At 33.4% G+C, this 27797-nt stretch overlaps 3 protein-coding genes across 3 annotated transcripts; 2 read left to right on the top strand and 1 right to left on the bottom strand.

Moving 5' to 3' along the window:
• Nucleotides 1–325: 325 nt before the first annotated feature.
• LOC130965713 (uncharacterized) lies at nucleotides 326–1090 on the bottom strand. Its single transcript, XM_057890471.1, has one exon. The coding sequence runs from the start codon at nucleotides 1088–1090 to the stop codon at nucleotides 326–328; it is 765 nt and encodes a 254-aa protein (XP_057746454.1).
• Nucleotides 1091–11197: 10107 nt separating this feature from the next.
• On the top strand, nucleotides 11198–11785 carry LOC130965714 (uncharacterized). The gene has a single exon (XM_057890472.1). It carries the CDS (start codon nucleotides 11198–11200, stop codon nucleotides 11783–11785), a length of 588 nt encoding a protein of 195 aa, XP_057746455.1.
• A 312-nt stretch (nucleotides 11786–12097) lies between these two features.
• On the top strand, nucleotides 12098–12613 carry LOC130965715 (uncharacterized). Its single transcript, XM_057890473.1, has one exon. The coding sequence runs from the start codon at nucleotides 12098–12100 to the stop codon at nucleotides 12611–12613; it is 516 nt and encodes a 171-aa protein (XP_057746456.1).
• Nucleotides 12614–27797: the final 15184 nt, after the last annotated feature.

The raw sequence follows: 27797 nt of genomic DNA on the forward strand, positions 1-27797 counted from the left end.
ACACCATAAACCGACGCCTCCCCTCCCCGGCAATGTATGTTTAGGATTACTATTGTACTGTTTAGTCCCAACGCTAATATTGAACTTTTATGGCCCGTTTTTTTTTTAATTTATTCGGCTTGGCCTATTAGCTAATGAAGTTATGAAATAGTGCTTCTATCGAAGGTTATGCGTGTGACCGTTTAAATGTTTGAATACGGTGATATGCATCGGTTCGAATATGTCACTTATCTGGTCCACGAAAGCGGGGATTTACAAGGCCACCCAACCCAAACACCCGACTCATTAACAATGAAATACATTCAGCTTTGGTTACAGCGAAACTTCATCTGAAAGTAAATAGACTAAAGAAATGCAACACCTCGAACTCGGCAAGGCAGTGGACGCAGGACACAGTTGAGGAATCGTTGGTGGCACCCATGGTCCCGCAGGTCGGGCAGACGCTTGACCGACAGACGACGGGCTTCCCTGGATCCGACGGGTGCACCCCAATCAGCGGATTTGCGAACAACTGCCCGAAGAGTTCTCTGCACATTTCGATTTTTCCAGCACCCAGCACGTTCTCAAACATTTCAACCCCCCTTCCAGCGTCCGCCCCGTCCCCAACACCTGGCGTCAGCAGCAGCATCGCACACATGTAGCGGGCTTGGACATCACCCGCATCGGCGGCCTCAAGCAGGGTGTCGACCCTAGCGACGTGTCGGCCCATCCAGCAGAATTCTCGCATCCCTATACGGAATATAGCGCCCGGATTTCCTGCGCGCGCGCTTACATAAAGGAACCCATCCTCAGGACGGTCCTCCAAGTCATAACCGAACATGACGGGTATCTCCGCCATGGAGGCCACCTTGAACACCGCAGATGAGCGGCCTGTGTCCAAAAATACCTTGCAGGTCGCCTGCATGTTAAACAGATCCTGGATCGAGGACGACGCAACCCTTGATGCAATTCTCTCCCATATTTCGCGAGGCAGAAGAGTCAGCGGACAGACGCGCGGTGGGACCCCTTTCCCTTTCCCTTTCCCTTTCCTTCTCCCATATCCGGCCTTCTCTCCTATTCTGCCTTTCTCAGTGCTTGCACTAGATCTCATCCTATTTGATCTAAATTTATTGAATAGGTGGTGGAAGGGAAAGTTTACAAGAGGACCGTCGTTAGTATGGATCACCAGATGCGATAAAGGAAAACTGGGTAGTGAACTTATAAACTGCAAAACGGCTCACCAGATAAGTCAGGAACCGTGCCACGCACGCCTTCATTTACGCCCGCTGTAACCGATGCTTCGTTTTTAGGTTTGGCACAGGAATCGAAGACATCTTAAACGTCGGTTTAGAACCTGAACGCTGAAAAATAACTTTAAATTTAAATTTAAAACTACATTAAATTTGTTATCCCTTCTTTTTCGTTAAATATAAATATTTTATTTTTTCAAAAAAAAAATGACGTACATTAATTACACATTTTCTATTGAAAAAAAAGTATTCGAAGCAGCTTCTTACTTTACACCATAGGGCCTACACTATATAGGTATACGTGCACGTTAATGACAAACCCTATCCCTCTCAATGCTTCTTTCCCAGTTCTTCTCTGTCGTATCTCCTTCTCTCACCTCTCCGTCTATCCTTATCCACCTCCTTATTTCTGCCACCCTCCACTGCTCTCTCCGTTGTGTACTACCGAGAAAATGTCGAAGGAGACCGTCAACGACAACGGCGCCAGTCCCGTCTACCTCAAGGAACAGCTCATGGCCAAACTGATCGACATCATCCGTACAGATGAAAAGTTCCTGGTATGTGACTTCGTTCAAGTCGAACTTGTCAGGAGGGAGGAAATTTGGGAGGCTAGCGTTGAAACAATATCACAGCAACTCTTCAGGGTCAGGTCTGAGAACTTGAAGTTAATGGTCAAGTTGAACAAGGAGGATCAACTGGAGGAAGAGGAGAAGGCAAGGCGTCTGGAGGAAAAGTTTCTGCGCATGGAGCAGCAACAGTGTGACGCGACCATTCGCCGAATGTATGACAAAGCAAACGAAATGATGGCCGAAAGCTCAAAGTGGCGTGACCTGGCATAAAGGGTCGTCGATGTTTTGGAGGTCAAGGAGAAATCTTTGTCCCCTCCATTAGGCGTTCAACCGGAGCAGAGTGAACACAGGGACAGAGGAATTTGACCTGGTGCACATGTGTGACATCTCTATGTTGTGTTGGTTTCTGTCGAAGCCTGAAGCCCTGAACGATCTATTTAGTTTGTTTGTTAGGTTGCCCTTTTGATCTTTTGAAATGCTAATTAAAACTTGGCAGTGATTATTATATCTACTTTCATCGGTTCGATTTTGAAAATCCGTTAATATTGAATTGTTAATCAGTTTATCCTTCCTCGCCAATGACGACTACACGTCAACAACCAAATTTGAGTCATTTCCATTTTGAATGGCATTGTTTCGGTAGATTAATACTCTATGCTTCTAGTCAGTATAATTTCGTTTAATCCAGATGCGGTTAACTATCAATATCTTCTCATCTCCTGTATTGTTAGTAATAATTTGAGTTGATTTAAATTGAAATAATTTCCCATAAATACGCAAAACACGTATTTCGGTGACTCGCCATTGAGTTAACAATTTTTTGGGCTGTTTTGTATCAATTAAATGTATACGTATCTGATAGTTCACAGCCCCAAGCAAAAAACGGGGAATTATCTGAGGGTTTGATACATAATTAGGGAATTATCTTGCGTTGTTAGCATGGAAGACCAGACGCGATGAGGGAACGCTGGGGAGGGAGATTATATACTGTAAAATGCCTTACCAGATAAGTCGGGTACCGTGCCACATACGCCTTCATTTACGCCCACTGTAACCGATGCTCCATCTGTGGGTTTGGCACGTGAATCGAGGAGATCCTAGACGTAATTATTAAAGCTGAGCATTGAAGGGCAATTGAAAAACAAATTTAAAACTATATTAACGCAAAATGTTCCTTTTTTTTTCTTCCATCGAACTAGTTTTTAAATATAAATCGTTTATTTTCCCAAAAATAAACCAAGTACATTAATTACTCGTTTATTCGACGAAGCTTCCCAATTTACACGGTATATGTATACGTGCCCCTTAATGACAAACCCTACCTCCCAATGCTTCTTTCCCAGTTCTTCTCTGCCGTAACTCCTTCTCTCACCTCTCCGTCTATCCTTATCCTCTTCCTTTTTTCTGCCGCCCTCCACTGCTCTCTCCACTGTGTACTTCTGAGAAAATGTCGAACGAGACCATCACCGACCCCACCATTAGTCCCGTCGACCTCACGGAAGAGCCGATGTCTAATCTGATCAACATCTTCCGTACAAATGAACAGTCCGCGGATTTTGACCTCGTTGAGGCCGAACTTGTCAGGAAGGAGGAGTTATGGAATGCTAGGATTGAAAAAGCGGCAGAGGAACTCTTCCAGATCAATGCCAAGAACATAGACTTAATGGTCAAATTGAAGCAAAAGGAGGATCAACTGGAGGAAGAGAAGAAGGCACGGCGACGGGATGAAAAGTTGCTTCGCAGGACCTTGCAACAATACGACGCGGCCGGTCGACGACTGTATGACAAAGCAATCGAAATGATAGCGGAAAGCTCAAATTGGCGACTCCTGGCAAACAGTGTCGTCGATGTTTTGAAAGCCAAGGAGAAATCTTTGTCCCGCCAGGCAGGCGTTCGACCGGAGCAGGATGAAGACAGTGACGGAGGTATTTGAACTGGTTCACATGGGTGACATCTTTATGTTGTTTTGGTTTTTTGTCGATGACCAAAGCCTTGAACGATCTATCTGGTTTGTTTGTTTCGTCGTCCTTTTGATCTTATGAAAAGCTAATTAAAACTCTGTAGCGATTATTATATCTACTTTCAGCGGTTCGTTCTCTGCTAATCGTGAATTGTTTGTTGTTACTCATAACTCAGCCCCTATGCCTGTAATTCACCCAAATAAAACAAGTCGTTTGAGCGGTTTAAACAAAATTACGGAATTGCCTCGAGCCGTTAGCATTTAACGTTTCCAACTCATGATTCCAGAACATTTCGACAACTATTTACGGGTGCGTTATGGAAGACCTGTCTATCGAGTTATCCTTGCAAATCGGTTTTACACTACCGGAATAAACATTTGGAATTATTTTCGTTTAGCGTATCGTTATGTTATGCCAAATTCCGTTCTTTTATAAAGGATAAACCTGTTTCCAACTAAAATGCTTGGATCAACAAAGAATACGAAGGGACTGGTTTAAACAAGTACGTACCTCAGTGTGATTCCCTTCTTTGAAAAGTACGCGCTTTTTTTTTTGGGTAGTGAAAAACATAAACGTACGCACGTTAATCTGGCGAAACACCTCCCGCCTTTTAAAATTTTTTTATCTTTTTAATAAATAACCCTTAAACCTGATTAGACTGGACATTAATTGGGAATTAATGTGGGTGCAATTACCAAGGGCAATAAACGGATTTCTAAAAAAAGCTATAACCACCGAATGAATTCAAAATTTAAATTATAGCCTTAACCTAATCTTATCAATCATTCCATTTCAGTGGGTCAGTGAAAAATCCCTTCGTGTTGTCAGCCTTGGCCCGTTGATGGATGCACGGATTGATGTAGTCGATGGAAGCAGGTAAGTTGTTCATAATTACACTTATTATTTTGTATATTTACGGTTTTTAAATTTTTTTTTGGTTTGGTCATCCTAGAAAATAACTTTTTTTTTATCTGGTATTGGGCCAGAGAAACTGACTCGACCCAAAAACGAAAACCCGAACTCGCGAGAAACCCAACCCATAATACCCGACCCCAGTCGAAGCTCCTCTCCTCTTCAGGGACGAAACTTTTTGGCTTCTCGAGGAAGACTTCATGGAAGGGTGATGGCGCACAGTGCTAAGGGGTGGAACTCTGACTAAATTAATTAATTAGATAGGATTCACCCTTCATATCCGCTCGATTCACACGCTGTCCACTCTCTTGGTGTTCTCCTAACTAAGAATATCCCCTTCTTCTCTGTTGGTGCCTGGATGAGAAAATGGTACGAGAACACGCGAAAGGTGACGTCGTTAGGGTTATCAAAGCGGCAGGAGATCCGTCGCGACCGATGGTAGGTTAAAGCTTGCTCTTTTGTTCTTTCCATTATTTCTGACTCTCCTCTCCGCATTTTGTTCTATCTCTTATGCCGACTCCTCATGTGCCCTTATATGCAGCGTCTACCATTACCGAATGGGCTCCTCCCCAAAGGTAGCAACCATCTCTACGTCACGGTCGCCGATGGGTCAAACCATACCTACAAGATTGCATGCAGGCCCAACGGGTGGAAAGAGATCACTCTCGGCAGGGGATGGCAAAGGTTCTATCGTGAATACAAGCTACAACCATCTAACATTCTGCTGTTCAAGCACAAGGGCAAAGACGACTTCAGCGTTCGCATCTTTCAGTCATCGGGTATGGAGAGGACGTATGCTACGTCCGGTGATGAATCCGACGACGTCACACCCCCGAAGGTTCCACGGAACCGTACACGCGCTCCTGAAGCGCCCCGGCGTCGAACGGGGTGCATCAATGTCCCCAGGAGCGCAGCTGCAGCTGAGGTGGAGTAGACATTTCGGTCTGAGCACCCCTTCTTCATCATGCACATCACAAAAAGGCTCTTGGGCACCCACTTCCTGGTAATGGCTTTCCCTCTCCACTATATATACACGTGTTACGTTGTTTAACTTTGGGGACCGCATTATCTATTTTGTTCCCCTGCTGTTCCCTCTATTAAAAGTAATGTGGCGGCCTACCTGGTCTACATAAAGTGTTCTTCTTTCGCTGGTCCTTACTATGTTGGCATGTGTGCCCTTCTACGTGGTCCACATCTTCTGTTCTCTGCTGTTGCTTAATTATTAATGGTTGGCTATCTGGTGGATCGGTTGTTGACTTGAAATTCATTACAGAAATTTGTTGGTAATGTATGTTGTTCTTAAATAATTAAATTCCATTGTTTAGGGAAAGAAGCACCCAATTGCATGCTAATTGTTCATAATGCCATCGTCAGTAGTTGTCGTTTCATTCTGTTTGACTGCATGCACATTGCATTCATGTTACACATGTCCTTAACTTCATCTCCTTCTCCATTTTGGTTTGCCCAGCCAAATGTGCCGCACTTTGGAGACGACGTCAACGATGGTGTCATGGTCACTCTCAAATCGGGGGAGATTTCCGTCCGGGCCATCTACAGCAAATACGGGGGAAAAAGAATGTGCAATTGTGGCACCATTAGCCAAGGGTGGGTGGGTTTCTTGCGCAAGTGTAACATAAGTGTGCCCAAGCTGGCCGTCTTTGAGATCTCCAGTACCCACCCAGAAGTGGAGCTGTTGGTCCAATTTGTTGATTTTGAATGAATCCAACTGGGTTGATGAACTAGCTGACCATGTTATTTTGGATTGCCTTTTCTGATTTGGCAACAACTTTTTGTGTTCTGATTGTTGATGTGTTGCAACTGCTAGACTTAACTCTTTTTGTACATGATACAATCTTATGACCGGTGTAACTAAGAACTTTTCAAAATATCAGTGTTCCTTGGATTACTTTACAATTTCAATTCACACAGCAGCATGGATGCTCTCTACACTAATTTGCAATTTCAATTCATACAGCACCATGGATGCTCTAGAATAATTTCCAGTTTAAATATAGAGCGTTACAAAATAAAGTCATATAGCGGCCTGGATATGGTCAAATTGGAAGTATAACAGTCCAAAACAGTTTTCTATAGCTACCTATTGTTTGTCCAAACATAGAACATCACGCATGATCTTCTAAGAAGCTAAAACACCTGCTGCATCACCACACCTTTGCCTAATTTGAAGACCCACGTTCCCACTGGATTTAGCTGTGAGCGCACTAAAAATAATGAATGGTTACCAAATTGTGCCCTGTGAATCATAACCCTCGTCCAAGGCAACGTCCGATGCATCGTCCCATGCCAGCTACAACGATACTTTCAGTTAGCCATGAACTAGGAATCGATGAATAGCAATACATTAATTGAAAAAGACGACTAAAAAAATTTGTTGGCAAAGTCTTACCTCATCCTCCGCAGACGAGTCCTCCCTTCTGCCAGTTTCACCTTCGCCCTCACCACTAAAGTATGATGCACCCTCTTGTGTGTTCATTCTGCTGTTGGGATTTAAGTGGGAGGAAACTCGATCATGCCCTGTCTGGCGACAAAGACCGCACCTCTGCACCCCCTTTCATCGTTTCCTTTCTTTGCCTCTTTCGACACTGGACCAGCTCGTACGGTGAAAAGGACCACCATACTAGACAATTTATCTAGTTTTAACAACACTTTTAATAGCCCAACACTTGAGCCCAGCATTGGTTTCAGAAAAAAGGTGCATCTCAGGAAAAAAAATCCAGAGGCCCATCACGACTGACCCAAGTTCAACCAACTGTGTTCTAACCTAACCCGCCCGACCCGTAACACCATGGGCTTCTCCTTCGTCATCCTGTCGCCCACCATCCCCGCGCCGCTTCGATCCTTCCTTGTTGGGCGTCTCCGGCAAAGCCATGCATCTAGCCGAAACATCACTCATTGTTATCCGACGGTGATCGAATCCAGCTCCGGCGAGGACGCTATGCAGATCTTCATCCTCCGAACCAACGAGTCGCGACAGAGGCCGCATTTCGGAGAGCAGGCAGCTTTGCAGTGTGACTCCGCGGGAGAAAGCTTCCTGCAACTCCGTTACTCCATTGACGGGTCAGTGACGGATACGTATCCATCGCAGCTTATTTTGTATGCGTCAAACGACGTCCACGGCGCTTTTCCTTCCCTCTCAGCCCTCCTCTATCATGTCCGATTTGGTGTTAAACAGAATCACTAACAGCCATTAATTTAGTTCCTAAAACATGATAAACTAATTCCACATAAACCCAACTAATTTTTAATTGTAACAAAAATAACCAGCTACAAAGTGAAATTTGCAAACTAACCCCTCTGACACACCTACACCACTAACCAATCATAGGAGAAGAGAGAAAGAGTAATCTCTGCCATTGGATTGAAAAAACAGAGGGATCCGACGGCCATCCTCAAATGGCGCACCGATCAGCCAAACATAAACATCATGTGCACTGGTGTGCCAAAGCGGTTCGGCACACCGAATCCGTCCCCTTCTTTTTCATCATCATCATCATCATCATCTTTGTTTTTTTCTTATTCATCTTTTTTTTTCTTGTTTTACCTTCTCAAATTTCTTCTTATTTTATTCTTTTAACAAGAATAAAAAAAACAAACAAAGAAGAAAAAGAAATACATAATGCTATAAAATTATTTGAAAGAAGATGAACCTATATTAATTTAATTAAAAGAAAGAAATAAGAAAAAAAAGAAAAAATGTATTAATGAAAATAGTTTTGTGCATTTGTAGCAAAATTTCGATGTAAAAACTAAGAAATTTACATATTATTATTAAGAAATTTTAGTGTATTTTTATTCTGATAAGTTTTGTATAATTCAAAATTCTTTCTCTTTCTTCTCTTTATCTTCTACTACTTTTTTTTCTTTATTTTTTATTTTAATTTTTTATAATTTTTTTTGAAAAAAAAATCAAATAATATATATACATATAATGTTGTAAAATCAATAGAAAAAATATAAGAAAAAAATGCAGCAACAATAGTAGTAATAAATAAAACAACGAAAATGATGAAACATACAAAAAAAATAAGAAAAAACAAAAGAAAAAAAAAAGAGAAAGAAAAAAATGTAAGATAAAAAAACAAAACAAAAAAGAAAAAAAACGTAATAATTTTATGTGCATATTGTATAAATAAATTTTGTTAAAATAGAATTAACTTGGTTAAACTTATTTATCAAAAAAAAACTTGTATACATAACACGACGAATTCTGCCATACGCCTATATAACGTTATCATTATACTGTAGAATTAATGAATTCTCTTAGACTTAACCATCAGACCATCTCCAATAAGGAACTCATCCCAATCTTTATTTATGGCCTACCTGTCATAAAAAATATGTAACTCCACATCAGCTTTTGCGTCACAAATAGTAAATAGAAACTCAAAGTATCTCTCTCTTCTCCATTAGGAGGAACTAACTTTAGTCTCTGTTGTGGTTTCACTTAATTAATTAATTAAAATACTTAAAATTAATGTAATTAAATTTTTTTAATAATATTGTTTAAATTTATAAATTTAAAAAGAATTCACTATTAAAAGATATTAATATTAAATAAATTTATATATAACAATAATACACAATATATAATTCAGAATTACACTAATTTATAAAATTATTTAATACAAAAAACATAATAAAACTTTATAAGTATTGTAAAATTACCATATGTGTTTAATTAAACTCTAATTAATTATTAAAATTATTAATAAATTAATTATAATTTAATTATTTAATTAATTATTATTTATTATAATTATTACTAACTTAATTATTATTTAATTATTTAATATAATTATTTAACTATTTTAAATTTTATATAATTATTTATTTTTATAATAATTTGTCAAATGACAAATTATTATTGGTTAATTTGAGTTTCTATTTATAAGGACTCCCTCACTTTGAGACCTGTGCAGAAATTCGTTTCTTCTCCTCTCCAATCGGCCTATCTCTTTTTTGTTAGAAACAGGGTCTCAAGATACTGCCCATTGGAGTTACTCTTAAAGCATCTCCATCGGGCTAAATTTTGGAGCCTTTTGTGTGAGAAAAAAGAGAATTGGAGCGTTGGAGTAGAACTCACTTGAGTTTCTTCACTCATTTCAAGACGAGGAAGTCCCTCTGAATGAGGACTCCCATTAGCTAATTCACACTTGTCAAATGGCAAGTTAGGTAAAAATAAATAATTGTATAAATAACTAATTAAATAATTATGTTAATTAATTAAATAATTATATTATATAATTAAATAATAATTAATTCAATAATAATTATAATGATTAATTATATTAAATATTGATATTTTTATTTAATTAATAATTTATATTAATTATTTAAGTAATTAAATTATAATTAATTTATTAATAATTATAATAATTAATTAGATTAAATAATTAAATTTTTATTTAATTAAGAATTTATATTAATTATTTATATCATAATTAATATTAAATATTATTTATATTTATATTATTATATTAAATTAGCCGTTGCAAAACTAGCCGTTGTAAAATTAGCCGTTAGAAACTAGCCGTTTTTATGTTACCGTTATTATTAATAAATTAATATTTTGTTACTCTATATATACAACTTAGATACATTTCTGTTTTCACACTCTCTACTACTCTTCTTCATTTTCTTCCAAGTTTACAAAATTAAAATTCTGCTACTATTATTTTTTGTTCGAAAAAATGAATCCAAACCAACTCAACTTTTTCTTCAATTACTTACAAAACTTTTCTCAAATTCCGAATACCCAATAATCTCAAACCTCAAACTATCAAGTTCCAAATCAAAACTTCACACTACCAAATACATTTCAAAATCCAAATCCACAAAGTCTTTCTAATTTCAATTTTCAAGCTCCTTATAATAATCAATTTCCTATATTCCAACCGCAAAATTAAAATTCACAAACACCCCATTTTCCATTTTCATCCATATTTAACCCCTCTATCGGAAATATTACTCCAACCTCCTTGCCGTTTCTAACTCAATTTAGTGCATCAAGACATAACTCATCTGGTGTTGGTGGCTCTTCTAACCCATCCTCTCAGACTCCTATACAATCTAGTCCAAATTCGCAATATTCAGATTTTGCCAACCCGCGTGGATTAGATACTATCGACCTCAATGATGATGATATTGAAGATCGGAGACAAGATAGTATTCAATACTGGCATTGGAAAGAGGATGAGATGATGATCAGTGCATGGTTAAATGTTTCAACTAACCCTATAATTGGTACCGATCAAAAGGGGAAAACATTTTGGAGTCGAATTCATAGCTACTGTGTAGAATTTTGCTCCGACATGACAAGGGGGTAGTTGCATGTAAGAAACGATGGTATAAGATCAACAAGGCTGTTGCACAATTTGCTGGTTGCTACGATCAAGCTAATCGAAACATAAAGAGTGGTTCGAACGCTGATAATATAAAGGAGTTGGCTTATAAACTTTATTCCACAAATTATGGTAAAAAATTCACTTTTGAGAGGCATTGAAATATGCTTCGGTTGGAGCAAAAATGGAGAAGCCAACTACCTACACAGAATGGCGGCTCAAAGAGAACCAAGGTTAGTGCAACTAGAGCATACTCATCCTCATCAAATCCAGAAACACCGTTGGCTGACGAACCCGGTGTGGACTCTCCTGTTCGCCCACAAGGATCAAAGAAGAGCAAGCAAAAAAGTAAGGAAAAAGCACAAATGTCTGAAGATTTTAGCGAAAGAAAATCATCGGTTGTCAAAAAATTATCTCTCATGGAAGATTTTAAGAATGTTAGAGAAAGGGAACTAATGGGTAGGAAAAAAGAAAGAGAAGAGGAGAAGGAACATAGAGCAAAGATTATGGCAATCAAAGAGAAGGAATTACAAATTCAAGCGGCAATGAAAGAACAAGAATTACAAACTCAGAGGTATATTAAAGAAATGGAGATAAAAGCAAAAGAAAGGGAGATGGAAAGGATAGCCAAGGAAAGGGAAAGGGAGATGGATATGCAAATACTTAATGCTGACACGTCTACAATGAGTGAAAAACGACGAGCTCTTCATGAGATTGCATGTGAGAAAATAATCGCCAAGTGGTTTACTTAATGGTTCTTTGTATTCGTAGAGTTATGTAGTATGTTCTTATTTTTATTGCGTATTACTGGTATGTGATGTAGTTTGTTTTATTTATTTATGATGTAAGTTTTTAAATTAGTCAATATTATTGTGCCCTTATTGTTCATGAAAGTGACCGTTGCAAAACTAGCCGTTAGGTAGCCGTTGCAAAACTAGCCGTTAACTAGCCGTTAAGGTACTTATTGCAGACACACTTATAAATATCAACTATCAATGACTCCGCAACTCCACTTCAACTCTTGTTTCTCACCTCAAAAGAGAACTAAAATTACATTTCTAGATATGGCTAGAAATTTTGATGATATGTTTAATGAGACTTTGTATGGCAAAAGAAGACGGCAAGATAACACACTCATAGATAATTGGATCGATGAGTATTTACTCGAAGATTCAGAAGAAGAAGATATCGATAGAAGCTCTATCCCAATTATTCGTAGATGGTTCAACAGAGATCGAGAAGCAGGACATGATCGCCTTTTCCAAGATTACTTTACAGATAAATCGGTGTATAATGCTGATATTTTTCGACGAAGATTTCGAATGAGAAGACATGTGTTCCTTCGGATAGTAGACACTCTCTCAAACGTCTATCCGCATTTCCAACAGAGAGTTGATGCAACTAGAAGAAGAGGCTTGTCGCCACTCCAGAAATGTACCACTGCGATACGGATGTTAGCATATAGCGTAGCAGCTGATGCTGTTGATGATTATGTGCACATAGGCGAGAGCACTACAATTGAATGCTTGAAAAAATTTGTTGAAGGTGTAATTTCATTGTTCGAGGATGAATACTTGTGAAAACCCAATCCAAATGACGTACAATGCCTGCTACAAATGGCGGAGGGTTGTGGCTTCCCTGGCATGCATTGACTGCATGCATTGGCAATGGAAAAATTATCCAAAGGCGTGGAAAGGTATGTACATTAGTGGTTATCGTGGGGTTGTAACCATAGTACTTGAGGTTGTAGCATCTTCAGACCTTTGGATATGGCATGCGTTCTTTGGAGTTTCTGGTTCAAATAACGATATCAACGTGTTAGATCGTTCTCCAGTGTTTGATGATATTCTAAATGACCGTGCTCTGGAGGTAAATTATACTATTAATGGTAATAATTATACAATGGAATACTATTTAGCAGATGGTATTTATCCTGAATGAGCCACATTTGTCAAATCAATCTCAAAGCCACAAGGGGAGAAACGCAAGTTATTTGCACAATACCAAGAAGGGCAAAGAAAAGATGTGAAACGAGCATTCGGAGTGTTGCAAGCACGCTTTGCAATTATACGTGGTCCAGCTCGTTTTTAGGAAAAGAAGAAGCTTGCCAACATAATGAGAGCTTGTATTATATTGCATAATATGATTGTTGAGGATGAAAGAGACACTTATACAGAAAATTTTGCTCAAGGCTTAGAGTATGATAATGTTGAAAATGGCTTATCGCAACCTCAGTTGGGAGAAGAAGATTTTGCACCATACTATCAATTTCTCCAAAGAAATGCCCAAGTTCGAAATAGGCAGCAACATAGACAATTGAAAGAGAACTTGATTGAACACATATGGCAATTTCACAATGCTTGTCGTCAACTATAAAGTTTAATTATGTTTTTTTTGTACTAAGTAATTTTACAAATTATTGTAACCCCGAATTATATATTGTGTATTATTGTTATATATGAATTTATTTAATATTAATATCTTTTAATAGTGAATTATTTTTAAATTTAAATATTTAAATTGTATTGTTAAAAAAAGTAATTACATTAATTTCAAGAATTTTAATTAATTAATTAAGTGGGATCACAATAGGAATTAAAGTTAATTTCTCATAATAAAAAAGAAAAAGATGTTTTGAATTTTTATTTATTGTTTATAACACAAAAGTTAATATAAAATTATTTTTTATAATAGATGGACCATAAACAAAAATTGAAATAAATTCCTTATTTGAGATGGTCTAAGACTCGTAGTCGTAGCCTCGTAGGGGACAGCGTGTGCTTCTCCAAGCCAACGGAACAGATCTAAATTCTTAAATATTAAAATGTCAAGCAAAGTGCAACTATGCAAGTACAAACTATAAATGTGTTACTGTTATGGTTCTGTGGACCCACACTATTGGCAACTGAATTTGGTTTGTGTGGCCCATCCATCAAGATTTTAAGGGTGTAATTGATTGTATTTTTTAGTTTTTAATGATTTATTTTTAGAATTTTATGAAAAAAAATTGTTTTTATAAAATTTTTAAAATGAAAAAAATAAAAATAAAAATAAAAATGAAAGCATAAATAAAATCTATCTTAACTAAGTGTTTCTAAACTTTAAAGTGTTATTATATTTAAAAACAAAAGAAAAAATTAACCTGATATTATATATTTAAGTGTTTACAAACTTTTATTGTAATTATATTTAGAATTTAGCTAAATATATTAGTCAAGTGAATAATTTTTTAAATTTTTTTGGGTACTACTTTTTTAATTCTTTATATATATATATATATATATATATAATTTATAATTGATACATAATCTATTTGAGAAACAATATTAAAATTAATTTTTTTGTTAATATCTTTTTCAAATGATACTATTCAAATTCTTAATTTTGTACATTTACTATTTTATTAATTAATTATTGTTTAAAAAAAGTTAAGTAATTGACAAAGATGCATATTATGATAAAAAAATAAAAAAAATAAAAATTCATTTATATAAATAGTTAAATATTTTATTTTGTTCACGAGTAAATAATTATTTTTTATTATAAAAGATTCAGACACGCATATTTCTATCCATAAAAAATAAAAATAAAAATTATACGCAATAGAAATGAGTTTTTGTAAATTATCTAAATCTTAAAAATTTAAATAAATTTTTCAAACGACCATTTAATATAATTTAATTCTAACCTCTAATTTTATTCTATACCGCCTCTCTCCCAATAATAAACTCTACTACTACTTTCGTTCTCAACTACCACCATCACTACCATCATCGTCATCACCACCACCGGCATCACTCTCCTCGCCAAATCTTGAATCCCACCTTCTTTTTCATATTTTCTTCCCAACGCGTACTTACAAACTATGTTGTTCGAAATTGAAACCACCATCTCCCCCAAATTCACCGGTTTGTAGTTTGAACTCGCTCTCAGTAATACTTTCATCATCTCTTTAACTTCCTCTTCTCTTATATATTGTTGTGAATGATTGCATCCTTCTTATGCTAAGAAGTTGAAGTACGTAGATCTTCTTCTTCTGCCTCTATTCGTTTCTATAGATCCCGAACTCGACATCATTGGCGCCGTACAACAAGATCTTCATGGCAGTGTTTTATGGCTGGTTTGAGAACACTAAGTCGTAATTTTTTACTTTTTTTACAACTTCTACGAATGAAATTACCAGAGTTGAGTTGGGTTTTTGATCCAATTGTAGCATCATGATGTGGCCATAAGTTTTGGAGAGGTTTTCAAAGAGAACGGTGTGAGAGTGTGTCGAAATGGAGGAGGTTCCGATGAAGGGTAATTTTGGTGGCCATGGAGGAAGGTTCATTCATTGGATTGGGTTTGGATTTTTTTGTGTGGTTGAAAATAAAGACAAAGAAAACGCTGATTGTAAAAGGGGATTTGGATTTTCTAAAGTTTGAATTTCACTTTAGAGAGTAAAGTGTGATCTCTCACCATTTATTTTATAGATGGGACCAAGAATAAATATGAGAGAGAAACTATTCAAGGGTAGAAGATCACACTTTATCCTCTAAAATACAAATTTAAAATTTAGAAGATCCAAATTCTATAAAAAGTATTATGTTTGATAATCAGAAATGATGATGACAGTGATATTGTTAACGGCAGTGATAGTGATAGTTGTTGAGAATAAAAGCAGTGATAGAAGTGGTGTGAAATAAATTAGAAGTTAAAGTTAGGTTATAATCAAAAGTAGTTTAAAAAATTTATTTAATTTTTTAGAATTTAAATAATTTTATTTACAAAAATTGATCTTTTATAGATATAACTTTAATTTCTACTTTTTATGAATAAAAACATCAACATACGAATCTTTCATGATTAAAAACAAGAGAAAGTATGGGAAGACAATAATATTAGTGTACATTATGACAATAAATTTTTTTTTAAAAAAATAAAATATTAAATATTAAATTCTTAATTAATTATTTATTTTCAAAATTTAAAATTTGAAAATTTAGGATTAGCATTTAATCTTTCAATTTTTGTTCCATCCGGGACCTAAAGGCCATCCCGACGCGCTCATGACCATCAACAAGGATGATGATCTCAGGAAAGCTTTTGAAATGTTCACGTGGGAGACGGAATCTTTATCGTCATCGTCAGGTATCATCCCGAAGGGTTTGCAATGGATGCTACAGCAGCTTGGTCTTGAAAGCTCATATGATGACTGCCATGATTGCTGCCTTCGACACTAATTCTAATTAATTATTTTTTTGTCTTACATCATTGTTGAATGTTCAATTCACTAGGTATGTAGATTGTTATTTTAATTCTTAATTGGATGGTTATTTTGTTCGATCCAGTTTTAAGTATATACAATTAACAAATGTTAGATGGTCATTTCACTAGGTAGTCAGATGATTATTTTAATAAGGGTTAAGTATTATTTTCATCCCTAAGGTCTGGGATGAAAATCAAAATCGTCTCCAACCTTTTTTTGTTATTAAAATTATCCCCAATGTTACAAAACGTTATAAAATCGTCATTTTGTCCATAAATAAAATTTTTCGGACAATTTTGCCCTTAAACAAAAATTAAAAAATCTCTCCACCTTCACCACTACGCTCTGCATTATCCTCTGCATTATCATCACCATCACCATAACCACCAACAACAACAATTACAAAATAAATCAACAAAAATTTTAAATTAAACAATTCAACAATCATCAACCATCATTTCAGATCTAAAATTAGCAACAACATAAATTAAAAAATTTAAAAAAGAACTCATATGTTCTTCAAAAATAAAAAAAAAAAGAAAGAAGAAGAGAGAAAGAGAACAACGAAAGAAAATGGGAACAAGAACTCAAAATTGCAGTATCTCTTCCTTCCATTTTTTACTTCTGCCATTTACTCTTCACCCTCGACACTCCTCCCACCTCCATCATACCACTGCCTTGCCCCTTTCTTTTTCTACTGCCAAAAAAATATCACAAGTCTAACTTTAGCTTTGTCCAAAATCAACAACAACAACAACAGAAACAAAGAAGAAGCAAATCAGAGAAAAATGATACAGAAGAAAGAAAATTAAAAAAAAATAAAAAATAAAAAAATAAATTGAAATCCAAGAAATCAAGTAAAAGGAAGAAAAAAGGGAGCAGAAATTGTTACTATTAGCAATTTCATTATTGGTCCAATAATCCCAATGTGCTTGCTATTGTAAATGATGACCGCGTTGAATCTAATATTATTGTTCAAGATTGAATAAAAATTAAAGAAGAAGTTGAAGAAGCATCATTCCAATGTTCTTGCTGTTGTGGATGATGAACAGCGTTGAATCTACCATTATTGTTCAAGATTGAAGAGAAATCACTACTAGAATTGGGGCTTTTTCGGACGAATTTTGAGACAAAATTGAAATAAATTTCGAATAAATTAGGGACGAAATTTTTCTTTCAAACAAAATTGGGACAAATTTTTTTTGTCCCAAAAAGCCTTGTTGCTAATTTACATTTCGTCTGAAATTTCGTCCGAAATTTTTTTCAGACAATTTTGTGACAAATTTCAAATAGACATTTATCTGCTAGATTTTTAACTATTACGATGTATTTTAGACGAATTTCAGACAGATTAGCCAACATAAAGACAGCGTATTTCAGACAAATTTCAAACAGAAAAATATTGATTTTTAGACAAATTTCAAATAAAAAATATACTCTATTTCAGACAAATTTCTAACAAATTTAGTCAAATATAACAATTTTTTTTCAAACAAATTTTAGACAAATCAAATATTTCTTTTCAATTAAATTTCAGACAAATTTAATTTAAAAGAATTTACGTATTCGAAACAAATTTCAAACAAAACAAAAAATTATTTTCGCACAAATTTTCTACAAATTTAATATAATATTTCAAATAATTTTCATACAAAATAATTTACTATTTAATATATAATATTTTAGAAAATAAATTGTATTCGATTTGCTTTCTATATTAAAACCATCATAATCATTTTTTCATATTACATCATCGAAATTATAAACAAATAATAAAGTCGTGAAAAAGCTAATTACCATAAAAGAATTAAAAAAATATTTATTATTAAAATACTTGTCCATAAATGTAATCAAACTAAAATAAAAAAATTAAACTAAAACAAAAAAAGAGCCTTTAAAAAGGTCAAATATCATGAATAAAATCAAATGTACTAACTAATTCACCTAAAAATTTTTTAATCTAAATCAGAAAAAACATATACTACAGACATCAATCACTCATGTTATCATCCTCATCATCACTAGAGCCTGTCACAAGCTCATCATTCGCAAGAACAGATATGGTTGAAGGAAGTGGGAGATTCAATTTTTTATACAAAGCATGAAGTGTCTTTTCAATAGAAGCAATTCTTTTCTGTTGAACTTTTAGTTGACTCCTTGATCCTTTAACTTATGCTCAACATCATTCAACTTAACCTTTTACTCTTCATTGATCATTTTTTGCTCCTTTGTCTTTTCTTTCCACATGTGAAGTTCTTGCTCAATATTTAGATTGTCTTTGGATGCAAACAAGTTCCTGTGGAAAATGTTTAATGGCTAGGATCAGATATACTTCTAAAATTTTACACACATAAAGAAAAAAGAAGAAAGTTAAAAATGCATAAATGCATAGATTCTTACGTGCTTTTCTGTTGACAACCTAGCTCCTCTGACTTTCTTATGCTGAAGTTGTTAAATGAGAGATCTCTAAATAAAGTTTATGGAATGGGTTCAGAATCTAAGAATTAGCAATACATTATATTTATGTACTATATTTATTGACTTCAGAGAACACTTATTGCTTAACAAAATCGTAACAATATCTGATAGACATCCATTCTAGCATCAATTCTTGTCTAATGCATTTTCCTAAGGTCATATAAAAATTTAAACCTATTTTTAAGGCTAAGTGATTTATTTTAAAAAATGTCACTAGCAAGACATATGCTTAAGATGTGATAAGATTTATAGTACTTATGCACTACTTCCCCCATTTATTTACTACAAGTGTCACCAGTTTGATATCAAATTGGTATATCTTTCATCAACCAATTATTTATAATATAGAATTAATAGAATAGAAGGGAATATATAAAGCTACTTTTTTACTTGTATAGGTGGAGCACCAAAAATCTTGAAAATATTTTCTCCGAAGTGCTTCAATTGCTCTGATAACACAATCCTAGACCATATTATGATGAACCAAAAGCATAGTATGGCATGTTACCAAAACGTTTCCTGTTCTTAATATTCCAAAAAACATGCTTTATACTTTATACTAAACAGAGAGGGGGAAGGAAAATAAACCGAACATATATGGAAGTGCAATAAATGGTTCAAGCTTCTGGAGATACTCTCAAAATTTATGTATTTTGAAATTTGATAAATGCCAAAGTGGTGTCTTTGTCCAATAAATAGAGTTGAGTTGAAATCTTGAGGAAGCACAATCATATCAACTAAAAGTTCCCAAATATGTAAAATAAAAGTTTCATATTCACTCAAAGGAGAAAACGAACAATAACTAGTGTATATTTAACAAGACAAAGATAAAAATGATAAAATTTAATTCAAGGAATAGTGTACTAGCATTTGGAAGACAACTTACACAAAATCTGGTATCTAATCGGGCAGTGGTCCAGTTAGAAGGTTCCTAGTTAAAAATCTATCAAAACCAAAATAAAGATGTCAGTTCATAGAGTTTAGAATTGTTGATGAACTAGAACATCAATAAATAAGCTCATCCAATTAATTTTTACGGTCCCCAAGGTCTCTTTTATTGCCTTAATCAATTTCACTTCACCAATATCACTTTTAATGCAGTCACAAACATGAATCAATGACCCAAATGGTAGTTCTTCTATGAAACTAAAAACATACTGGTAATGCTACACAAATTCCAGTGATACTTTTTCATGTTATTTTAAATGCAGTGGTACTATGTTATTGAAAGGAAATTAACATTGAATAAAGCTGAGTAACAATCACTACTCACAAAGTTAGAACCTGGCAGAGCACGCACAAAGGGAAGGAGGAGGCAAGGGCAATCTAGCAAAGCTAGAGGGTGGAGGTCGCCTCAGGTGCGGTGTTTGAGGCTGGCGGGGGTGCGGGTTTGGAGACCGGCGGAGGCGCCCACATGCAGGAGGCAGAGCGATTGTTCGCAAGTGAGAGCTGTTACCTGGAGTGCGAGTCACGATGGTGGAGGTGGTCTGAGGTGCAAGAGTGGAGACTGGAGCGTTGGCTGTCTGAGAACAGAGGTTTGAAGGTCTGAGAGAGTGAGGTTTGTAGCGTTGAGGCGAAGCACGAGCGGCGACCACAGATAGGAGGCAGAGCACGCAGAAAGAGGGAGAAGGAGATCCAAAATTGACGCTGAAACCAAAAGGGAATGCTGTAAAAAGGTTGGGTTTTTGGCAAGGTAGGGAATGCTGAAAACCTAGCTAGCTGTGATACATACGAGGGAGAGGGTACTCAGAAACTGAAATATCTCGAAATAAAAGGCGGTTTTGAATAAAATTTTGATTTTTGGCGCAAAGTAAATTAGTGGTTTTAAAACAACTACATATAACAAATTTTAGAATTGAAATTGTATTTAATTTTTACTAATAAATAAAAAAAAAGATAAAATTGTAACGAAAATATATTTAATAAGTTATGGAATATTAATATTTAAATGATAGATATTTAAAAAAAATTATATCTAATATTAATTTTAAAATTTTTAAATTAAATTATGTTCTTAAATCTTTGTTATATAATAATCTTAAAAGATAAATATTTAGTAAAATTAATATTTGAAATTAAAAATTCCTTTTATATTAATAGATAAGATGGATAAGATAAGATAACTGCATCGAATTATATAAAGGGGAGTCAGAGGCCCCTCAGTTACATTTCTCATTCCACACATATCTTCATAAATCTATTCTAACTTGAGCGTCGGAGTGTTCTTGCTAAGTACCGACCCTATCACTCCAGTCAAACAATCGAACAACTGTTTCGACTCACAAGTCTCCAATCCATCTCATAAGGTTTAGAATAGAGACTTCTAGATAAGTAAATTTTTTTTGAGCTACTGTATCTATATATAGTGTGCTAAAAGAGTCAATTGAAAAAAAATTCTTCATAGGTAAATTCTTTTTTTAATAACTATCATTATGTAGTTTAATGTTCATTACTATAATTTTCATTATTAAAAATTTTAATATTATTTTAAGGTTAGTTCTTTATTTAATTTATCTTATTTAGTTGTTAGAACCGAACCGATAATCGAATCGGTCAGATTATTGGATCACTGGGTCATTAGTTCAACTGATGGATCACTGGTTGAACCGATTGACTCGGTCCTATATAAATATAAAATAAAAAATAGTAAAAAAATTTAAAATTAAAATTTAAAATACATATTTTCACTAATATTTTAAGAATATCTAGCTATTTTAAAATATCTGGAACGTGAACAATAAGTATTTTATTAATTTTACTCTATCATAAATATTTGTATTTTATTTTATATTAAAATAACTATTATTTTCACATTTTAATAATTTATTAATTAGTTTATATCTATTATACTCTATATACTATAAATATTTATTAAAAAATATTAATAGATATTATATAATTATGAACAAAAATAAGTGAGTTTATTCTTATTGTTAAATAAAAATATAATTAAATTAAGAATGAATGAGTTTATAACTAAAATTAAAATAAATTAAATAAAAATAAATTATTTGATGAAAGATATTTATATATATTATAATTTGCATAAATAATATTAAAAATTATAGTAGCTCAGTGGTATGAAAGGACTTTTTTTTTCCTAAATACAGGGGATTCGATCCCCATGTCATGCATTTTTTGAAATTTTAGATTTCAATCAATTTTATTTTTTGTACGGTCTAAATATCGAATCGGTCTGGTTTGATTTTAATAATTATGGTTATTTGTGCCTCTTTATGAAAAAAAGATTTAAATTATCTTTTGAAAAAAATACTTATTTTTTATATTTTTTAATGAAATACTTTTTAATTTTTAATAAAAAAATTTAAAAAAACTTCTAAGTGGTCAACATTTTTTATAGTTTTAATTTTGTATATAAACTAATATTATTTACGGTCTAATTTTCGTATTTTTTATATTAAATAAAAATTTTAATTTTCTAATATTTTCTATTAAATTATTGTGAAATACAAATCTTTGTCTAGACAAATTTTTATGCCGATGAATTAATCAGATTATGATAATTGAAACTTTATAAATAATAGGCCAACACATTAAATTATTGATCATTTTTATGTAATGTAGATAATATTTTTAATTGAACAAAAACATATAATTAATTATGCAATTAAAATCAATTATTATATAAACTGATGCATTTTCAAACAGAATTTATAAATGATGTTATTTTTGTCCCAAATTTGTGGGAAAATATTTTAGCTATTTCGAAGGGTTAGTTTTAGTAAAAGCATTTAAGACTAATTATAGACAAATTTGGGATAGAATTAACATTTTTCAAAATGCGTCCCAAATCTGTCTGAAGTTATTGCGCATATTCAGATGGAATACGGACGAATTATAGTTTTTATCCAAAATGTGTTGTTAATCTGTATGAAAATTTTGGCGCCATCCAAAAAAATTTTGGCGCCAAAATTTGAGACAAAATTTAGACAAATTTAGGACAGAATATATTATTCCAATGTCTCCACTAAAGATTGTTCAACATTTGTCTCAAATTTGTCCGGAAAAAAATGTTATTCAGACGGAATAAATTTCGTTTGAAATTTTCGTCCGAAAAAATCCTATTTCTAGTAGTGAATTGAAAACCCTAGTTTGCATTGGAGCCATAACTGAAGAAGAAGAAAAAGCAAGCGGTGATGGTGGGCAGGTGAGGCTTGTTCAGAGCAAGAAAGAAAGTGAGGGGGATGGAGGAAGGGTTGGGGACAGAAGAAAATGAAGAGATTCACGCGGGGGAGGGGGAGTTGGTTGGGTTAGGGGGATTATTTTTTATTTTTAATATTATTTTTATTAATTATTAAGAGTAATTTGGTAAAAAACTTAAAATTGAAGTAAAAAATGACGATTTTATAACGTTTTGTAATGTTGGAAATGATTTTAATAACAAAAAAACGTTATGGACGATTTTGATTTTTATCCCTGACCTTAGGGACGAAAACAGTACTTAAACCTTTTAATAACTACGTGGATGGTTGTTTGATGACCGGTGAGAGAACTTCTAACGCTAAAGAGGTGGGATGATTGATGAGAATGTGATAGCAGACAGTTGAAAAAAGAGAGTGTTTGAGTAAATTTCATTGATAAATTAGAATAGAGATGATTATTTTTTTTGTTGGAGAATGATTAACTTTTTAAAATAACTATTTAAATTTTTTTTCATATATTGGACCTGTTCTTGCTGAGTTTGGCCAGTGTATAGCTCGTCCGTCAATCAATGTCTTCAAGCTTCTCGTCGGGATGAGTTATACGTCGGCAAAGAGAGAACAAGGGGGTGTGTACCTGCAAAAGACACTCCGGCGCTCAAGTCAGTAAGTGTTTAAGAGGTATAAGAATAATTCTATGAATATAGAATGTAAGACATGAAATAAAATTTATCATGTGTTGTGTGTAATAATTCTATGAATATAGAATGTAAAACATGATATGGAACTTATCATGTTGCTCCCTGAGATTAGATATAGAAGATTCCTTTTATAGGCATAGAATTGATGAATGATATTCATGTTATGACCGTTTGGTCATTAAGATTGAAATGATGGTCATTAAGTCGGTAATGAAGGTGTCAGTTACAAGCAAAGAATGAATGATAATTAATGGCGAGTTATAACTCATAATGTACAATAAAGACCGAGTTATAAGGTGACGGATCACAGCCCCCAAGCTTTGTCTGCCGATCATATGATCCAGGCTAAGCTTAGACAATAAAATAATTTATAACTCGGTTAAAAGATAACTGAATAATGATATAGTGAGCCTCCAAGTTTAGTCGGATTATTATATCGGCACTTATTCAAAAAATAATTGAGTGATAAGAGTCATTCAATCAAGATAGTTGCGTGGGGGATACTTTTCCGCTTAAGAACAATTTTAACATTTGATTGTATGTGAACTGAAAAGTTCAGAGATGGATATCTATTGACGGAATCGATTGTATGATCCGAGGATATAATGGTTAATTGTCTTGAAAATTTTTCTAGCCCACAACAGCTTATTGATAAATTTCTCGATCAAAACAATTAGTTATTTGAATATTTATAATTTATAGCGAAGGTCTGACATGAATAAGTACAAAATCGCAACGTATATTTAATAATATATATTGTAAAAGTAAAAGAGTTCAAAGTAAAAAAATATACCTTGAAAGTTGATAGTTATAGAGAAGAATATGACATATATGAATGTCATACATGTCAAATGTGAATATCTAAATTTTGTTTTATAGGACATGCTTTAATTTGATAATAAAGCAATAAGATAACAGTCATATAATAATATAATAAATTTTGTTTAGCTATGAGGTATATTTCTTGTGCAAAAGTAACAAATTTGCATGTTTGTAACTATTTTTTGTTTAATAACTTTTTGCATTAAACAAATAGTAAAATAAAATTTAATAGCATAAAATGAATAGTGTAACAGTTATATACAATTGATATACAATTAATATTTAATGGAATCCAATTTTAAGATTTGAACTCATCATTACCGTAATTTAATTGTATAAATGAAATTATTAAACAATAAAAATATAATACATAATAAAATAAAAATACAATTGACATGGTTGTTTATATGCCATTATTGTATAGAATATATATTGATATTTGAATATAACTAATAAATCAGTAAATATTAATTACACAAAATATAAATACAAAAGTATGTTGAATAAAATATATAATTTTACTTGTGTAAATAGAGAACTTTGAAAAAGTAAGCAAAATCGATAAATGAGTTTGTGATCGAATTGATTGAAAATCGAATTTGTTCTCGGATTGATTGAAAGTCGAGTTTATTCTCGGATTGGTTTATTGATCAATTATGAGATGTGAAATATTATGATACGTAAAAATAAAGCAATTTAAATGTATAAAGTACATACTTTATGAAAAGTTAGGATAGATTAAAATTTAATGAAAAAGTATTAAATAAAATCTTAAACAAGATTGTTGAGATTGGTTCAAAAATTTGAATGTCATTCAAGTTTTATGAACCTAAGGGGAGTATAAATTATTTTACTCGTCTTCACAGACGGCGCCAATTGTTCTTGCTGAGTTTGGCCAGTGTATAGCTTGTTCGTCAATGAATGTCTTCAAGCTTCTCGTCGGGATGAGTTATATGTCGGCAAAGAGAGAACAAGGGGTGTGTACCTGCAAAAGACACTCCGACGCTCAAGTCAGTAAGTGTTTAAGAGGTATAAGAATAATTCTATGAATATAGAATGTAAGACATGAAATAAAAGTTATCATGTGTTGTGTGTAATAATTCTATAAATATAGAATATAAAACATGATATAAAACTTATCATGTTGCTCCCTGAGATTAGATATAAAAGATTCTTTTTATAGGCATAGAATTGATGAATGATATTCATGTTATGACCGTTTGGTCATTAAAATTGAAATAATGGTCATTAAGTCGGTAATGAAGGTGTCAGTTACAAGCAAAAAATGAATAATAATTAATGACAAATTATAACTCATAATATACAATAAAGACCGAGTTATAAGGTGACGGATCAGGACCAAACTTAAAATCTATTATAGGCAGTAGAATTTTAAAAACAATTATTTATTCTTTTGTTCACACAAATATCTCTATTGTAGAATTATCCTATGACAAAACCCGTTAAATATAAGCATTTTTGGTTCGGCTAAACCCCGCGTTGTTCTTTCAAATTTCATGCCCTAGTCTCCAAAAAAGATATTTCATGCCCCCTTTCACGTGATGAACGAATTGAAATTAAAATTCTACCTTTCTCTTTCTTTATCTGATTGTCTACTTGTCTTAGCCCGCTTCCTCCATTTAACAACCAAGCGCGTAGCTTACCCGTACTTACACTTTTTTTTTTAATAGATCGATCTCCTATGTTTATTTAGGTGTATTAGATTTAACAAAAAAATTAAATATAATTTTTATTGTACTGACTGATTGATATAGTATAAAAATTTTTAAAATTAGATAAATTAAACTTAAAGATCAATATGTTTATATTTTAAAAAAATAAAAAACTTAAATACATTTTTAAATTTGTATTTTAAAATTTTAGATTTTTAGTAAAATATATTAAACACGAAGAACTAATAAGATTAAAGGAAGCTGACTAACTGTCAGAAAAAGAAGCGAAAAGTGCCATTCCAAGTGGGGTATGGGAATCCTTGAAATCAGGGAAAGTTAATAAACTTTCATTATTATTGACGACTCATTTCAGAATCAATTTTTCTTTTCCCGTTAGAATACGCCGGTACCCAGACATATCCCAGTATCCCACTGCCATTTTCTTTCTAAAGAACATGGTGTTACTGTACACCAAAAATATAGAAAATGGACGATGATCAGTGACCAACACAATATATATTCTTGAAGCAGTTTGACTTATATCAATCAATAGAGGCTGGAAACTTTAATCCGGCCTACAAAGATTTTGACACTCATATTACATTTCCACATAAATCCAAGACAAAAAATGCCAACATGGTAGCTAAGGTTCGACTGATTAGGTCGTTATCATCATCAGTAGTTGTTTTGACATTGTTTGATACTTTGATCTATATTCCTCTTTTTTATGTTTGCTGACTTGTCTTGTGCACCTCAATTAGAATTCCGTTGTTGCATATATGAAATAAGATATGTTATCTATAATTTTAAAATCAATCATATTAAGTGTATACTAAAATTAGTTACTAACTAATGTAGAATTCCTAACACATAACTAGTTAAATCCATTAATTATGAGATGAATTTCTTATTATACCTTGGGCTTTTGTAGTTGTGTCACTCATTCACTTGTATGTAGTTTGCAAACTAATTTTAAACTTCAGATGATAAACACATAATGTTATGTTAAAGAAAAAGGATAAAAAGTCTTAACTCAATAATTTGCACAGTACTCAACCACGGAGTTTGAATTATAAAAGACGAAATCACGAAACAATGGCATGAATTCTTCAATGTTAGGCCAGCTACTACTATGAGAGAAATGATGAACCAAAAAAAGTATCAGTTGATTTTATATTAAGCATGAACTAGTTATCTCTTTCAAGTGGGAGGACCTAGAATTAAAATTATATACTTCATTACTTCATCTTTTTTTGTGTGCAGAATTATCAACTTTTACGCTAAAACATTGAGCGAGCCTCAAATACTCAAATCATATTCATATAAGCATGATGCATGCTCTTAGTTTCTCATTACTTGGAAACTATAAAGGGATGTTCATGTCTTCATGACGACAACGCACACTCTATTTTCTTTAGTAACCAACTCCATTCAACTGGGAAAGAATTTTTTTTTGTTAAAAAAAGAAGAAAGAAAAACACACTATAGTATCTTGCACACATTTTGCAAGTTGCAGAAACGTGTAACTCAAGACTTAATGCTTACGACACGCTGAAAATACACGTACAAGTTAAAAAAAGGTAAAATTAAATTTCTTCCACATAATTAAATTGATTTAATAAAAAGGTAAAAATCACAATCTTAATTAAAAAAAAATTCCAAATCAAAACACTCTCAACGCG

Source organism: Arachis stenosperma, chromosome 3 (genome assembly GCF_014773155.1).
Source record: "Arachis stenosperma cultivar V10309 chromosome 3, arast.V10309.gnm1.PFL2, whole genome shotgun sequence".
Lineage (NCBI taxonomy): Eukaryota > Viridiplantae > Streptophyta > Magnoliopsida > Fabales > Fabaceae > Arachis > Arachis stenosperma.

Coding starts and splice junctions, on each gene's coding strand:
- LOC130965714 (XM_057890472.1), top strand. CDS start 11,198: ATGCTTCGGTTGGAGCAAAAATGGAGAAGCCAACTACCTACACAGAAT.
- LOC130965713 (XM_057890471.1), bottom strand. CDS start 1,090: ATGAGATCTAGTGCAAGCACTGAGAAAGGCAGAATAGGAGAGAAGGCC.
- LOC130965715 (XM_057890473.1), top strand. CDS start 12,098: ATGGCTAGAAATTTTGATGATATGTTTAATGAGACTTTGTATGGCAAA.